This window comes from Mesocricetus auratus, unplaced genomic scaffold (genome assembly GCF_017639785.1).
Source record: "Mesocricetus auratus isolate SY011 unplaced genomic scaffold, BCM_Maur_2.0 Super-Scaffold_100022, whole genome shotgun sequence".
NCBI classification, from domain to species: Eukaryota; Metazoa; Chordata; class Mammalia; order Rodentia; family Cricetidae; genus Mesocricetus; species Mesocricetus auratus.
This window is the reverse complement of record NW_024429203.1, coordinates 29,208,447-29,223,051: the sequence shown is the minus strand read 5'-3', so window position 1 is coordinate 29,223,051 and position 14,605 is coordinate 29,208,447. Positions and strand designations below refer to the sequence as shown.

At 41.5% G+C, this 14,605-nt stretch overlaps 2 protein-coding genes across 6 annotated transcripts in view; one reads left to right on the top strand and one right to left on the bottom strand.

Moving 5' to 3' along the window:
• The window catches only part of Il18 (interleukin 18), a 26,665-nt gene extending 14,406 nt beyond the window's left edge, over nt 1-12,259 (bottom strand). The window contains exons 1-2 of one of the 4 annotated variants that reach the window (XM_040729792.1): nt 12,139-12,259; nt 4,980-5,169 (exon numbers count right to left, since the gene is read on the bottom strand). The gene's annotated coding sequence lies outside the window, so the exon portion shown is untranslated. Of the gene's footprint in view, nt 1-3,705; nt 4,053-4,979; nt 5,170-12,138 lie in introns of those variants that run through there. The other 3 variants (XM_013112955.3, XM_040729793.1, XM_005069293.4) reach the window with 3 other exon arrangements.
• On the top strand, nt 8,808-14,605 carry Tex12 (testis expressed 12). Of its 2 annotated transcripts, none has more exons than XM_005069503.4 (5): nt 8,808-9,314; nt 11,251-11,329; nt 12,167-12,278; nt 12,371-12,422; nt 14,003-14,605. In XM_005069503.4, exons 2-5 carry the CDS (start codon nt 11,267-11,269, stop codon nt 14,145-14,147), a joined length of 372 nt encoding a protein of 123 aa, XP_005069560.1. In that variant the 5' UTR covers nt 8,808-9,314; nt 11,251-11,266; the 3' UTR covers nt 14,148-14,605. The 2 variants fall into 2 exon arrangements, with proteins under 2 accessions (XP_005069560.1, XP_021082458.1); XM_021226799.2 differs by lacking the exon at nt 8,808-9,314 and adding an exon at nt 9,383-9,594.

The following is a 14,605-nucleotide window of genomic DNA, read 5'->3' as shown; positions in this document are numbered from 1 at the left end:
TGGATTTTGCCTAATTCAGTTTAGGGGAACTTGAAGTGCAGTTCCTTTGACAAAAACCAGGGAAGGAGAGCATGTAATAATTCTTGATTCCTCAGGCTTAAAAGGTCAGTCTCCTTGGGTAGGAGGAAGACAGGTTAAACCCAAGATTTTAAAAAGTCATTCTATTTGGGGACAGACCTTAGATCTTTCCTCAAAGCCCAGTGAAAGAAAGAAAAATAGGGAAGCCTGAGAACAGACTGATTAAATGGAAGAACTTTCTCACCCCCATTCCTCCTAATTTATATTGTTCTATGTATTTACTTTGAAGTTCTCACTTTGCTCCCACATCCATTAGCTCTCAGTGCATCATGATTGCAAGTCTAATCTCCTCTTCACTCCTCTCCCCATTTTTCTCTGATTTTTCTTTTCTTTTTTTTGTTTTTCAAGACAGGGTTTCTCTGTGGCTTTGGAGGCTGTCCTGGAACTCACTTTGTAGACTAGGCTGGCCTCGAACTCACAGAGATCCGCCTGCCTCTGCCTCCCGAGTGCTGGGATTAAAGGCGTGCGCCACCAACGCCTGGCTTTTCTCTGAATTTTCTCACTCATGTTTCTTCACTTTCTCAATTCTAATCTATGAGATACAGTTCCCAGTGGATAAGAATGTCTTGAACATTTTATCCAATAGTTTATTAATAGTCTCTTGCATATGTATGTGTGTAACTATTCATGCATGCATGGACTCTTGTTTGTGTGTGTGTGTGTGTGTGTTGTGTATAGATCAGAGAACAATTGTAGCTACTATTCATTAACCACCATCCATCCTTTTAGAAAGTAAAGAAACAATATTTATTTGTGTGTGTGTGTGTGTGTGTGTGTGTGTGTGTGTGTGTGTCCGTCCACATGTGTAAGGTCAGGACAACTTGGAGAAGTCATTTCTGAGGCCAGGGTTGGTGGCAGGCATCATTATCCTCGGAGCCAATTTACTGGCCACATATTTTTTTCTTTTTTGAAACAGGACCTCTCAGTGTCTTGGAACTTGGCTGCTGGCTAGACTGGATGGTCAGAAAGCTCCATGATGGATCCACCTGCTTATGTCACCTTAACACTGGGGTTATGAGCTCACTGCACCTCTCAGTTTTGCTTGCTTTTTAAACTTGCATTCTGTGGATTGAACACAGGTCCTGGAGTACTTTTCCAGCATTGTCATCTCCCAAGCCATCACCTAATAGTGTCATAGAGCCTCCCAGGAGCATATAGCAAGAATTGATTCTTCCAGCAATACCACTCTTGGCATTTGCCCAAAGGAAGCACATCCATATCACAAGGGCACTTGCTCCACTATGTTCATAGCAGCATTATTCGTAATAGCCAGAACCTGGAAACAACTTAGATGCTCCTCACCTAAAGAATAAAGAAGATGTGGTACGTTTACACAATGGAGTATTACTCAGCAGTAAAAAAAAATGACATCTTGAAATTTGCAGGCTAATAGATGGAACTGGATAAAAACCATCCTGAATGAGGTAGAAAGACCCAGAAAGACAAATACAGTATGTATTCACTCATAAGTGGATATTAGATGTAAAACAAAGAATAGCCAGACTACAATCCACAGTCCCAGAGAAGCTCGGTAAAAAGGAGGACCCTAAGAGGGACACACAAGGAGGACCCCTGGAAGGGGAAATAGTTAAGATTTCCTGGGTAAACTGGGAGGCGGGTAGAAGCGAGGGGATGGAGGGATGGGAACATGAGGGATCCTCGAGATGGCCAAGTTGGGGGAGGGACAGAGAGGGAGAGCAATGAAAGAGATATCATGATAGAGGGAGCCATTATGAGGTTAGGGAGAAACCTGATGCTAGGGAAACTCCTGGGAATCCACAAGGAGGACCCCAGCTAAGACTCCTAGCAATCACTGGAGGATGCCTAAACTAGCCTACCTCTGTAACCACTCTAGCTCCCATCATAGAATCTGCATCCAGTAACTGATGGAAGAAGATGCAGTGATCCACAACCAAGCACTGGGCTGAGCTCCTGGAGCTTAGTTGAATAGAGGGAGGAGGGATCATATGAGCGGTGTGTGTGTGTGTGTGTGTGTGTGTGTGTGTGTGTGTGTGTGTGTGTGAAGATCATGATGTGGAAAACCACAGAGACAGCCAACCAAAGCTAGTGGTAGCTCATCGACTATGGACTGACACTTGGGGAACCTGTATGGAATCCAACTAGGCCCTCTAAATGTGGGTAACGATTATATAGCTTGTTCTGTTTTGGGGAATGGGGGCTGTAGTGGGAACAAGGACTTATCCCGGGTGCAAGAATTGACTTTTTGGAACCCATTACCTATGGTGGGATACCTTGCCCAGGCTGATTCAGGGTAAGGTCTTGGTCCTGCCTCAACTTGGTATCCCAGACTTTGGTGATTCCCCACAGGAGGCCTTATCCCCTCTGAGGAGTGGATGGGGTGGGAATAGGATAGGGAGAAGTGGGGAGGTAAGAGAAGGGGAGGGAGGGGAAACGGGTTGGAATGTAAAATGAAAAAAAATTCTTAAATAAAAAAAAAAGAATTGGGTCTTCAAAACAAAGTTGTATAAACCTTTCAAAACTAGCCACAGAGGGAATGGCAGAATAGCATGATGAAAATTGGGTCTCATGAGGTCCAATTTTGCCTGGGTTAAGTTACTTAATTGGGGGGAGGGTCTCAGGATCTCAGTTTCTTCATTTGGAAAACAAGGAAGCTGGAGGGCCAGCTTTTTTTTCAGCCCCAGCATTCTGCAGTTCTAAGCTTATAGCTAGAGCTGCCACGAAACAGCCATTTATATGGGGCAAATGTCCTAGTAGCCACTTCCTCCTATGGTACTTCTCAACCTGTGGGTCTTAACTCTTTCACAGAAGTCACCTAAGGCCATCAGAAAACAGGTTTTACATTATGATTCATAACAGTAGCAAAATTACAGTTATGAAGTAGCAACGAAAATAATTTTATGGTTGGGGGTCATCACAGCATGAAGATCTGTATTAAAGGGTCAAAGCATTAGGAAAGTTGAGAACCTTTGGAAGGCAATACACAGCTATAGAATATTATTCAGCTAGAATTTTTAAATTGCTAGGAGCTTTACAATTTAGCATTGTATTAAAAGTAAAATGCCTTGAACTTGAAAAGCAACTATGACCCTATTTGCCCTGTCTATGGAACTCCAGTTCTGTGGAATAGGTGTGGGCTGAACAAAGGGGACCTGCTACATGATTAAATCTCTACAATCAGGTGGGAAGTCATCTCGACAGCAGCAAGAGCAACACTCAGCATTTCAATTCTTTAAAAGACAAACAAACAAACAAACAAGCAAACAAAAATGCCTTCACTGTAGCCAGGTGTAGCAACACAAGCCTTTAATCCCAGCACTTGGGAGACAGAGGCAGATCTTTGTGAATTTGAGTCTACTCTGTTTTACATAGTGAGTTTAAGGACAGCCAGTGCTACAAAGTGAGGCCCTGTCCCGAAAAAACAAAAACAACAACAAGAACAAAAAAAAAAAAAAACCCAACCAATCAACCAACCAGACCAAAAAACAAAACAAAACCAAAACCCCGGCATTTTGTATGTGTGTATGAGTGTGTAATGGCATGTGTGTGGAGGTGAGGGACGACTTTGTGGAGTCGAGTCTTTCCTTCCCTCTTTATGGGTTCCCTGTCTGGACCGCAGGTCAGCAGGCTTTGAGGCAGTCCTTTTACCTGTTGAGCCATCTCACTGGCCAGGTGGCATTTCAGTTCAGTAAGTCAGTTAGCACTCGGCAATTGTGCCATCTCACAGATGTGTAGACGTGGGATGTAGAAGCAATGGGGGCAGAACACAACAGGAAGTTAGATCATTAATGACAGGAATATTTAATCAACTGTTAAGTATAAAAAAAAAAGGTCAAATGAAACTGACATACTTGGAATGAGTGTGTGTGAAAGGAGAGTCAATGTTAATTTTGAAGACTGTTCCGTATTTGAACAGAGGACAAGGACATTGGGGAAGAGTACTTGTGTGATGGCGAACAGTGGTGGGGTGGGGTGGTGGGTGGAGCAGTTCTCTCCTGCAGTGAACAGAAGAATATAGAGTGCTTTAAGAGTCCCATGGAAGAGTCAGACCCTGGTTAACAGCACGGGGAAAGCGCCGTAGGTAAGAGGAAAGGCCCTCTGCAGGAGCATGTCAGAATTTGGTCAGCTGAAAACAGGCAAAAAGTAAAGAGATTAAAGACATCTTGGTTGGTTTTGTTATTTGACTCCAAAATGGAGATAATTTTATTCAGCCCTTCCCTTGTGAAATAATCTTCCTGGGGAATGCTATACTATCCAAGTACAGACCTGCCCAAGACTTCTGCTGCAGATCTTATGATTATCAGTCTTGCAGGAGCTCTGGGGTTGGGACTTCCTTTATCGCTCCAGAAGCAGAGGTTCTGAGCAGTTCCTAGGGTAGCTGAAGCTGATTCTAGTAATTCTAGGATGCTACTTGCCTTTTAGAGCTCATATTCTCACAAGTGGACAAGAGAGTATCAGAGGCGAAGTCAGTGTACCATTGAAACAGTCTGAAAACAAAGCAAGAAGAACTCTGCCCTCTTCCATGGGGCCAAATAGTAAAGAGGCTTGTAAACATACCAAAGGCTGTATCTAAGAATGTTATAGAAGAATACATGTGATGGACTTTACAATAAACCACTAGGTGACTACTTTAAATTTTTTCTAGCACAGTACATTGCAGTAATATGGAAAACAATCAAGAGAAAGAAAAGCTCTCCAGGGTCCTTAATAATCTCCACAAGATAACAGAGAATCTGTGCCCTGAAGTGACACTCTCCCACATCTAGTAGAGAAAGACAACCTGTTCCCCGCTTCTGTTCCTTATATGATTACTGACTTCCTGTCTTGGTGGCCGAGGAGACGCAATTCTCTCAATAGCATTTTAGCTTGTTTACCCCTAGTTGTCATGCCAGTGTTTACAAATAGAGAGAGACATGTCTTACCTGGATTAAATAGTTCCCTCCAAGAGGAAGTGATCTGGAAGCAGAGGCCTCTTTCCTCTTCCTGATACTGGAGTTGTAGAAGGTGGCAGCCCTGTCAGCAGCTGGAGCAGGCAGCCAGGACCACAGAGAGCATGGAGGCACAGAGAGCTTGAAGTCTGGGTGTGGATCCAGCAGCAGTCTGAGAAGAGGACTGAGGCATGAGGAAGGAGGAAGGAGGTAGCAAAGGGAGGAGACTGCCCTGGCACGCCTCAGACCCGCCTCCAAGGGTGCCTCTTCCCAAGGCACACTTGCAGCAAAGTGTTAGAAACACAGGCATTTCCTTTAATGCAGACATCACTATTGGGTGATTCATCTCTTCTGGGAAAGCTGGGGTCTAGCCCTTCCCAGGTCCATGCCTCCTTCAGAAGGTTAGGAAAGCAACATAAGGAAATGAACCTGCTTGGTTAATTAGAGCATCCTTTTTTACATTGGCCTCTGTTCTGAGGCTCTGGTCACACTTCAGCATGGAATGCTTTTGTCAAACACACCAGAGAATGTCTGTAATGCAGTCATTATACCTAAAATACACATAAAATACATTTTGGGGGGAATACATATTTTGTATGGTGTTTTCTTCCCTTTAAGACTTTATTCAGGAGTTTTCCTTCCCAGGCTCAACATGGTATCACATGACACATGATAGGGGCTGTTCAGATTTTCTTCTCAATGGCTTGGAAACAGCCTGTTTTCATAAAGCCTTTTTACAATCACATCAGACCAAATCTGTATCATTAGAATTTTTTTTCTGTGTGTGCATATGTGGGAGTTGTGTATTCATGTAGAGGCAGAAGCCAGTCTCAGGTGTTGTTCCTCAGAACTGTCCTTAATGGTTTTTGAGACAGGGTCTCCTACTAGGATCTGAGGTACACATGGGATTTGGCTGGCTAAGCTAATGGGCTAGTGAGACCCAGGTGCCGGACTGTCCCCACCTCCCCAGTGCTGGGTTACAAGTGTGTGCCATCATGCTAATAAGCTTTTTAAAAAGTTTTTTGTTTCAGTGTGTATATGTGTGTGGGGGTTGGGAGATGATTCGTGTGCCGTAGTACATAGATGGTCAGAGGACATCTTGCAGGAGTAGGTTCTCTCCTTCCAGCATGTGGGCCTGTGGACTGAACTCAGACTTTAGGCTTGGCAGTGAGTCATCTCACTGGTCCTATGACAGACAATTTTTTTTTATTGTGAGTTAGTTGGGGATTGAACACAGGTCCTCATGCTTGTGTGGCTAGAACTTTACTGGCTGAATTGTCTCCTCTGTCCCACCATTTGAATTTTTTTGAGTAAAAAACTTGAGTATGGAAGACTCTGGAGATCCCCCATAGAGGGCCTCACCCTCCCTGGGGAGTGGAGTGGGGATTGGGTGGGGTACTCAGGGTGGGAGGGTTCATGGGGGCTTGGGGGAGGAAGGGAGGGAGAGAGAGCTGGGATTGACATGTGAAGCAAGCTTGTTTCTAATTTAAATTTTAAAAAAGATTTTAAAAAATTTGAGTGAAAATAGACTAAAATCTGGACACAGTAGTACCAGTGTCTAATCCCAGTGCACCTACAGGAAATAAGAAGTGTGGACAGGAGAATCCCCAGAAGAGCCAGGGCCAGCTGGCCCAGGTAATTCAGTGGACACCCTAGGACTGACATTAGAAGCTTGTCTTCTCACTGCCATATACATACTATAGCATGTTAGCACCTGCAAGGTTCCTGCCCCCAACACAAAGGCAAACCAGAACTGTCTATTCCTAGGATGGTGGAAACATTCTGACTTAAAATATTTGAAATATGACTTAGGGAGATTATTTTGTAAGGTTTATCTTTAACTCATTAATACAGCTTTCTAATTAACTCACTGATATAGTCTTCTAAAATGTTACTTCTAAAGACAGGAGTGCAAATATAGTCTTGAAATAATAGCAGTACTTCTTAGGGCCTTTTTACCTGGATACAAGCTAAATTGTTGCTTTGTTAGCAATGGAATCTGAAAGTGACTATTTTTTTCCCAGTACAGAAATGGTAAGAGGACTTCTAAAGTTAGGAAAAAAATGCTGTGTAAGCAGGTAGTTTTGAATTTAAAAAAATCAAAACAAAATGGGCAGAGTTTTAATTTCCTAAAGTCATGAAAACATCATGTCCATAGCCAGAGGAAGTTTGTGGTGAGATGTTTGGAGGGACTTGGTGTGATGAATTACCAGAAGAAAAACTAACATTTTAAGGAAGAATGTGGTAAGAATACAGATGGGATTGAATTTAAAACAGCAAGTTTTCATCCTCCTAGCGACACAAAAGATTGAATGAAGTAGGGTCACAAAGCGATCAGTGGCGTTAGCTCAACTGTAGAGCATTTGACTAGCAAGAACATGATCCCGGTTCAATCCCCACACATGCACAACAAAATGACCAGAAGCAGAGTGAGTGCCAGTGAACTTCCTCCAGTCCTAAAGTTGTAGAACTAATGATTTGTACATTTCTAAGTTTTGGGGACTTTGGTACAAGGTTCTTTTTTCTATGATACAGAGTAAGTAAGCTATATGTTTCTGTGTCCTATGTATTTTTATGGACCCGCCGCCAGCCCTTGGAAGATTCTAAGGCACTGGCTAACCAGAACCATCCAATCTTCTCATTCATTACCCACACAATGAGGGTAACATTAAAACAAGAAAAGCATATAATAGTTTTCTTTTAATATGATGAAAACATTTATGCATTAGGATAGAACCTTTTTTCCTTAGAAATATTTTAAGAACTAAATGGATAATTATCTGTTTAGATATAATGCAATGTGAAGGCTGGGAGAGGAATAGACCAGCATCACTCAGACTTTTTGATTTAATGGACCTTTAAAAATAACAGTGCAAATGATAATGATATAGGATAGTTAGGACTGAAATAAGAGGGTTATAAATTCCAGTTTGTTAAAAAACAAGCCAACAAAACCAAATAAATAGTGGAGAATATTATATTTGTTAGGAATTCTTAAATTTTTATTTCATGTTTATACAAAAAATTTAGAGAAGTCATAGTCTTGCTTTTTTGTTTTTCAAGACAGGTTTTTTTTTCGTGTGTGTGTGTGTGTGTGTGTGTGTGTGTGTGTGTGTGTGTGTGTGTGTGTGTCCTGGAACTCACTCTTTAGAACCTGCTGTCCTGGAACTCACAGAAATCTGCCTGCCTCTGCCTCCCAAGGGCTGGGACTAAAGGCATGGGCCACCACTGCCTGGCTATAGTCTTTTAATAAAAGATGGTCTTTAACTTCAATGTAGTCTCCAGTATCCCAGGCTAGCCTCAAAAGTAGCCAAGGGATGACCTTAAATTTTGGATCCTCTAGCGTCTACCTCCCAGTGCTAGAATTACAAGTATACATTGATTTATGGGTGCTAGAGATTGAACTCAGGGACAGGAAAGCTCTATAAAACGAACATACCCAACTTTACAAAAAGTGTATTAATACTGCAAATAGTACAAACTTCAACACACTTTCAGGTGCCCGTCACCTCCCACATCGGGGAAGGAACTAGTTAGGCAGAATTAACAAAAAGAAAACAAAAACAAAAGACCACGTGTTAAATAACAGCCTTTCAAAGCGTAAATTATGTGCTCAGGGTTCACTGGAGGCATGCCATTGACCTTTGTTTTATGAGGGAATATACTGTTTCCGCACCAGGTTGACTCACCGGAAAGAGTTTAAGTTAGGAAGCTCATCTGTGAAACCACAGGTCAAAGTCGGCATGCAAAAGTACCCAGTACAGTTAAGCCACGAGTGTGTGCACCATTCGAATTACTAAATACTTTTTGAACGCTAACTAGGTCAGCTACACTTACTGACATATCCATAAAGTTATTTTAAGGGTGTGATTCAGGGTTTGGTCACATCAAAGACATAGAGGGACACTGATGGAGACCGTGGGCTAGAGGAACCAGTGGAGACGCCCTCTGCCGAACGCGCCCTTTCCTGAGAGGAGCAGCTTTAAACAGTTAATGCTCATCTGCTGAGATTCCTGACCCTGGCACACGCCCGGGCGCCCCTAGCAACGCCCCCCTCCTTCCTAGAGGCCAGTTTCGAGGTTTACTCTAACTTCTCCGCAGCGTGGGAAACGGGCTTTCTGGTTCTTGGAGGCGAGAGAAAAAGGCGGGAAATAAACGGAAGCGAGGCTCCTAGCGGACCAAGCCAGCGAGGCCGTCACGTGACTCGCGCCGCGCGCGCTGCCTGCCGGGAGCGGTGCACCGGGGCGCCTGCGCAGAGGAGCGCAAAGCCTTCGCTGTTCTGAGGCGGCGGGTCGTGGCCGAATCTCCGCTCGCCAGTGGGACAAGAGGGTGAGCGCGCGTGACGTGGGGGGAAATCGAGTGGGAAGGAAAGCAGTGGGTGGGGCTGGGCGCGGCCTCTCCGGGGCTGGGGCCCGGTGTGGGGCCCGCAGCACAAACTGGAAGGTGTGAGAGAGGCGAGGGAAAGAGGCGGGCAAATGGCGTGAGGAGACAATCGCGTAGTGAAGAGCGCTGGATGGAGCAGCAGTGGTAGCACACACTTGTAATCCCAGCACTCGGAGCACGGTAACAGGAGGATTGCTGCGAGTTTGAGTCCAGCCTCGGCTGTCCAGTGAGTTCCAGGCTAGCCTGCTTTATGTGGTGAATTTCAGTCCCCGAAAATCTGAAACCAAACCAACCACCTCCCGCAGAAGAAAAACCTAGACAAGCTGCAGCAAACAGTTGCACAAGGTGACGCCTTAGATGGTGTAGCCCCAGGCCACGGAAATGTTCATAGCGCGAGGCCCTGCCTGTTAATAGACTTTGGCTATTTAGGAGTCTTAAATTATGACAGAAATCACTTTTACAAACACAGAATTGCCTAATTATACAAGTTTTATTGTGTGTGTGTGTGTGTATACATTGTTAGTTTGAGAAAAGAAAAAAGCAGAAAAGGGAAGAAGACTTTTTCCTTGTGTGGTTTCCCTGAAATACTTTTCGAATCCTTAGGAACCTCAGTCCATCCATACGTGCAGTTTCTGCACATTACTACGATAGCTTAGCACCCTGAAGGTAATGGCAGGCATTTGGAAGTACCGTGCTGACGTTAGAAGTGTCTTTATAATCTGCTTTTTGCCCTTGTTTCATATACATATTATGTATAAGTACAGGGATTCTCTATAGCTTTAATCTAATCATGGTATTTAAAAGAAACAGCCAGGTGTATGGCAAAGGCCTTTATTTTAATCCCAACACTCTGGCGGCAGAGGCAGGCAGATCAGACAGATCTCTGTTTCAGGTTAGCCTGGCCTACAAAGACAGAGATCCCTGTTTCAAAAAACAAACTAACAAACAAAAAAAGAGAAGCAAATACTTTGAATGTAAAAAGTTCTTCAACTCTAAGATGTAAAGGCCATCCTTTTAAATTCCAATGCCTTTTCAAGTTTAAACCTTAACAGTTCAGATTCTTAGGAAAATAACTTCAGAATTTATTTGATACCATATTAAGGTACGGGTAGGGCAATGGAAACAATCTCAGACTAGAAGAATGAAGAGATTCTGTTTCTGGGATAGCCTAGTTTTATTTGTTTAAATGTGATCAACCATCTCTAGAGTTCTCCTCTTTCTTCCTTCTTGAAAGGACAAAAAGAGGGGAGCTCTGACCTCTACTTTTAAAAAAATTATTCTTCTCTCATATATTACATTCCAACTCAGTTTCTCACCCTCTACTCCTCCAAGCCTCTCCCTCCCACCTCCCCTCTCACCCAGATCCACTCTTCCTCCGTTTCTTTTCAGAAAAGAGCAGGCCTTCCAGGGATCTCAAACGAAAATGGCATAACAAGTTACAGTAAGACCACACACACACAAACCCTCATCTCAAGGCTGATCAAGGCAATTCAGAGTGGGGGAAAGGGTCCCAAGAGGATCTAACCTATAATCTTAACATTAACATTTTATAAAGAGAGAAGAATCTTAAATGTTATGATGCTAAAAGAAGACAGAATTACTAATGAGGTTAGTTGAGCTCATTTTTTATAGACAAGTAGTTAAAAGTGGTCTCAGATAATGGATGACCTTGGATGCCATGTGATAAAACTTGAGTTTACTGTCTCAGCAGGTTTTTGGATGAAAAGTTTTAAGAGACAGGATGAAATAGAGAAGGGAGAAATGAAGTTTAGCAGTAGAGCAGAAATTAATGATGGTAGAAGTGGGAAAAAGACATGGGTGAAGAAGACTGTAGTGTGGAGTTGGTACCTAAATTTGACAAATCTCTATCTAAACTTTATAGCTTGTGCCTGCAGAGTATGATGGCAAACCACCTTGTAAAACCTGATTCTAGAAACTGCAAGAGATCAAGAGAATTGGAGGTGAGCTTTATGCTCCTGGAGTGTTTTATTATATTTTACCTATTTCTGGTTTCTTTTCTTCAAGAAAGTTCCATTGGTAAGTAGAATTTAGTGTTTTCATAGTCCCAGGGAGAGGACTGTCTAGCAGGAACTATGTTGACTTTACCTAGCTAGACCTATAAAAATCTACTTAGGAATTTCTTCTTGGTAGTTTATGGTCTTAAACGTAACCAACGTGAGTCCATGTCTTTTTGATACATGGGACTTTACATGCATAATTATTTGCTAAGATGAGTAAAATTCTTACATACTGTAGGCAGGTCTGGGGACTGTACTTGGATCATCAGATTTCAGTGGTTAGTGCTTTCTTTCAATGCTGAGCCATCTCCACCGTCTCTATATTGCAAAATTTCGCAACAATTTGGCTGTTGTCTAAGTTACAGTTACCATATTATAAAAACATCCACTGGTGCAAGATACAAGACTGTTTTTTTTTATTAAGAGTTAAAAGCCATTTTCAAAATCTCAAAGCTACACAAAATTCAGTTTTTTTGAGCAAGGTGTCTCTTGTGTCTAAAGGGTTCCTTGATAATAAAAATGTAAATAACTGGTATAGAGTGTCTGCTTTTTTTCCCCAGTGCCTTCCCATTGAACTAATCCCCAGCCCCAAGCTTAGAGTTTCATTTCTAATTCTGAAATACTGGGAATTAAACCTACAGCCTTAAGGATGCTAGGCAAAAACTGTAGTACAGAACCATATCTCCAACCCCTCTGAAAAAGTTTTGTTTGCTTTTTTAATGAACAGAATATGTGTATCTTAAAGATCTTACCATTGATCTGTTTTCTTTCTTTTCTTAGCCCCAGATGTCAGATAGTCCACAGGTACCCTCTCTTGGAAAATCGGATTCTTCCTTCTCTGAATGTTCTGGACTCCTTTATAAAGAGGATGCTCTGGAGAAGGATTTGAGCGGTGATGTATAAATAGTGCTTGTATTTATGTGTTTTGACTATAACATGCAGAAACTTTGTTAGATTTTACAACCTACTCAATTTTTTGAACAGATATGAGCAAGGAAATTAATCTGATGTTGTCTACATATGCAAAGATTTTAAGGCAAGTAATTATGATTCTTTGAGTATTTCTGTTAGAAATCCATTTGTCCTGAAAAATCAGTAATGAAAAATTTAATTTCATGGCTTAAATTTTATCTGATAATTAGAAATTTGAAGTTACAATTTTATCTTCATCCCTTATAATAGACGAGTTGATTATTTTAAGGGAGTAATCCCCAACTTGTCTAAACATAGTTTGTCATATTTCTAGCACTAATACCAGAATGAATGTAGTTTGGTTTCTAGATGGTAGTATCTTTAAATTTTTATTCAGATATATCTCTGAGAATAGTGTTTTGTTTTGTTTTTCAAGTCAGGGTTTCTCTGTATTGCTTTTGAGGCTGTCCTGGAACTCCCTCTGTAGACCAGGCTGGCCTCGAACTCACAGAGATCCTCCTGCCTCTGCTTCCTGAGTGCTGGGATTAAAGGCATGAGCCACTAACACCTGGCTAAGAATAGTGTTTTTTGGTGAAATTAGTGTTAATGGTGTTGTATTAAAGATAAATATTTTGTATATTTATACTTTATTAGTATACATTTCAAGGCTGAATTTGAATATTGGCCTGAGAATTTGAAGTGTTACCAGGTGGTTTATAAATTACTGGACAGTCACTATACTGTAATAGTTTGTTTAATTTTAATAATTTATATCATTTGGCACTAGAAGAAACCATCCTGAGCAAGGTAACCCAGTCACAAGAAGAGAAAATGGAATGTACTCTCTCATATATGGATTTTAGACATAGATCTGGGGAGTGCCAGCCTACAATCCCATGGCCAGAGAGTCTGGGAAACAGAACCTTCATTCAGTGGCTGATGGAAGCAGAGGCAGACTCCCACGGCTAAGCACTGAGCTGAACTCAAGAAATCCAGTGACAGAGAGGGAGGACTGATGATCAAAGGCATTAAGACTGGGCTGGTTTAACCCCCAGAAACAGCTGACTTGACAAGGGTTAGCTCTTGAATCCCAGACTGATGCCTGGGAATCCAGCATGGGACTGATCAAGACCCCCTGAATGTGGGTGTCAGTGAGAAGGCCTAGGTATTCTATTGAGCCTTATCAGTATTTATCCCAGATATACAAATGGACTTTGGGCTCCCATCTAACAGTGAGAGATGCACTCTCACCCTGAACTCTTTGGGGAGGGTCTAGGCCCTGCCCTGGATGAAATGACAGACTATGGACACCCCCATGGAGGGTCTCACCCTTCCTGGGGAAATGAGGGGATATTGGGGGGGGTTGGTGGGAGGGCATGGGAAGAGGGGAGGGAAAGGGAGAGTGGCCTGGAATTGACATGTGAAGCAACCTTGTTTCTAATTTAAATTTAAAAACAAAATATATATATATATAAATAATTTATATCTTTATAATTAAAGGTAACTATATAAGATGTACTTTCTGTGTGTTAGACTTTTTAAAAAGTCAAAAATATTTGAAGAATGTTAGTAAATTAATTAAGCTCTATCATAGGCAAAGCCATGAAACTGAAATCGCTAGCAGATACAGTATAAAGAACATGACAATGATGGCATGTCTAGATTTTATAACTCATTTTAATATCAAGCCTTTTTCCCTATTAGTGAGAGAGCAGCAGTAGATGCATCTTACATTGACGAGTTAGATGGACTCTTCAAAGAAGCCAATATTATTGAAAACTTTCTGGTACAAAAAAGAGAGTTCCTGAAGCAGAGGTTTACAGTAATTACCAACACCCTACACAAGTAAAATACCTTTACCAACTGAAAGTCAGTTCCTATTATTGCTGTATTCTACTTGTTAAAGAAAATATATGTAGTAAACTGTAACTTTTTCTAAACTTAAAAGGGGTTTTAAGATGAACAGTAATATGAAGTTTGTAATCTTTTTTTGAGGGTCAAATATTTGGCACATTGTATAAAAATGTAAATTAAAAATTCTATACGTGTTCTTTTCTTTCTCCTTTACTCCTAAATTGCATAACCGTTCTTACACTGTGAAAGAGGACTCTGTTAATTTGATTATGCTTAACAATATTTGTTTAAATAGCAGCTAATTTGGGAGTAGTTTTAAAATGTTTTTCCTGGTTAGTATTATAAAACAACATTAAACATTAAAGGAAATTTGTCCAGTTTTTCAACATATAATAAAATATAACTATGTGCTGCTGCTATTTAATATTGCCATTAAATTATTTTTACTTATAA

Coding starts and splice junctions, on each gene's coding strand:
- Tex12 (XM_005069503.4), top strand. CDS start 11,267: ATGATGGCAAACCACCTTGTAAAACCTGATTCTAGAAACTGCAAGAGA. Junction 11,330..12,166: donor AGAGATCAAGAGAATTGGAG/GTGAGCTTTATG, acceptor TTCTTTTCTTAG/CCCCAGATGTCAGATAGTCC. Junction 12,279..12,370: donor TCTGGAGAAGGATTTGAGCG/GTGATGTATAAA, acceptor TTTTTTGAACAG/ATATGAGCAAGGAAATTAAT.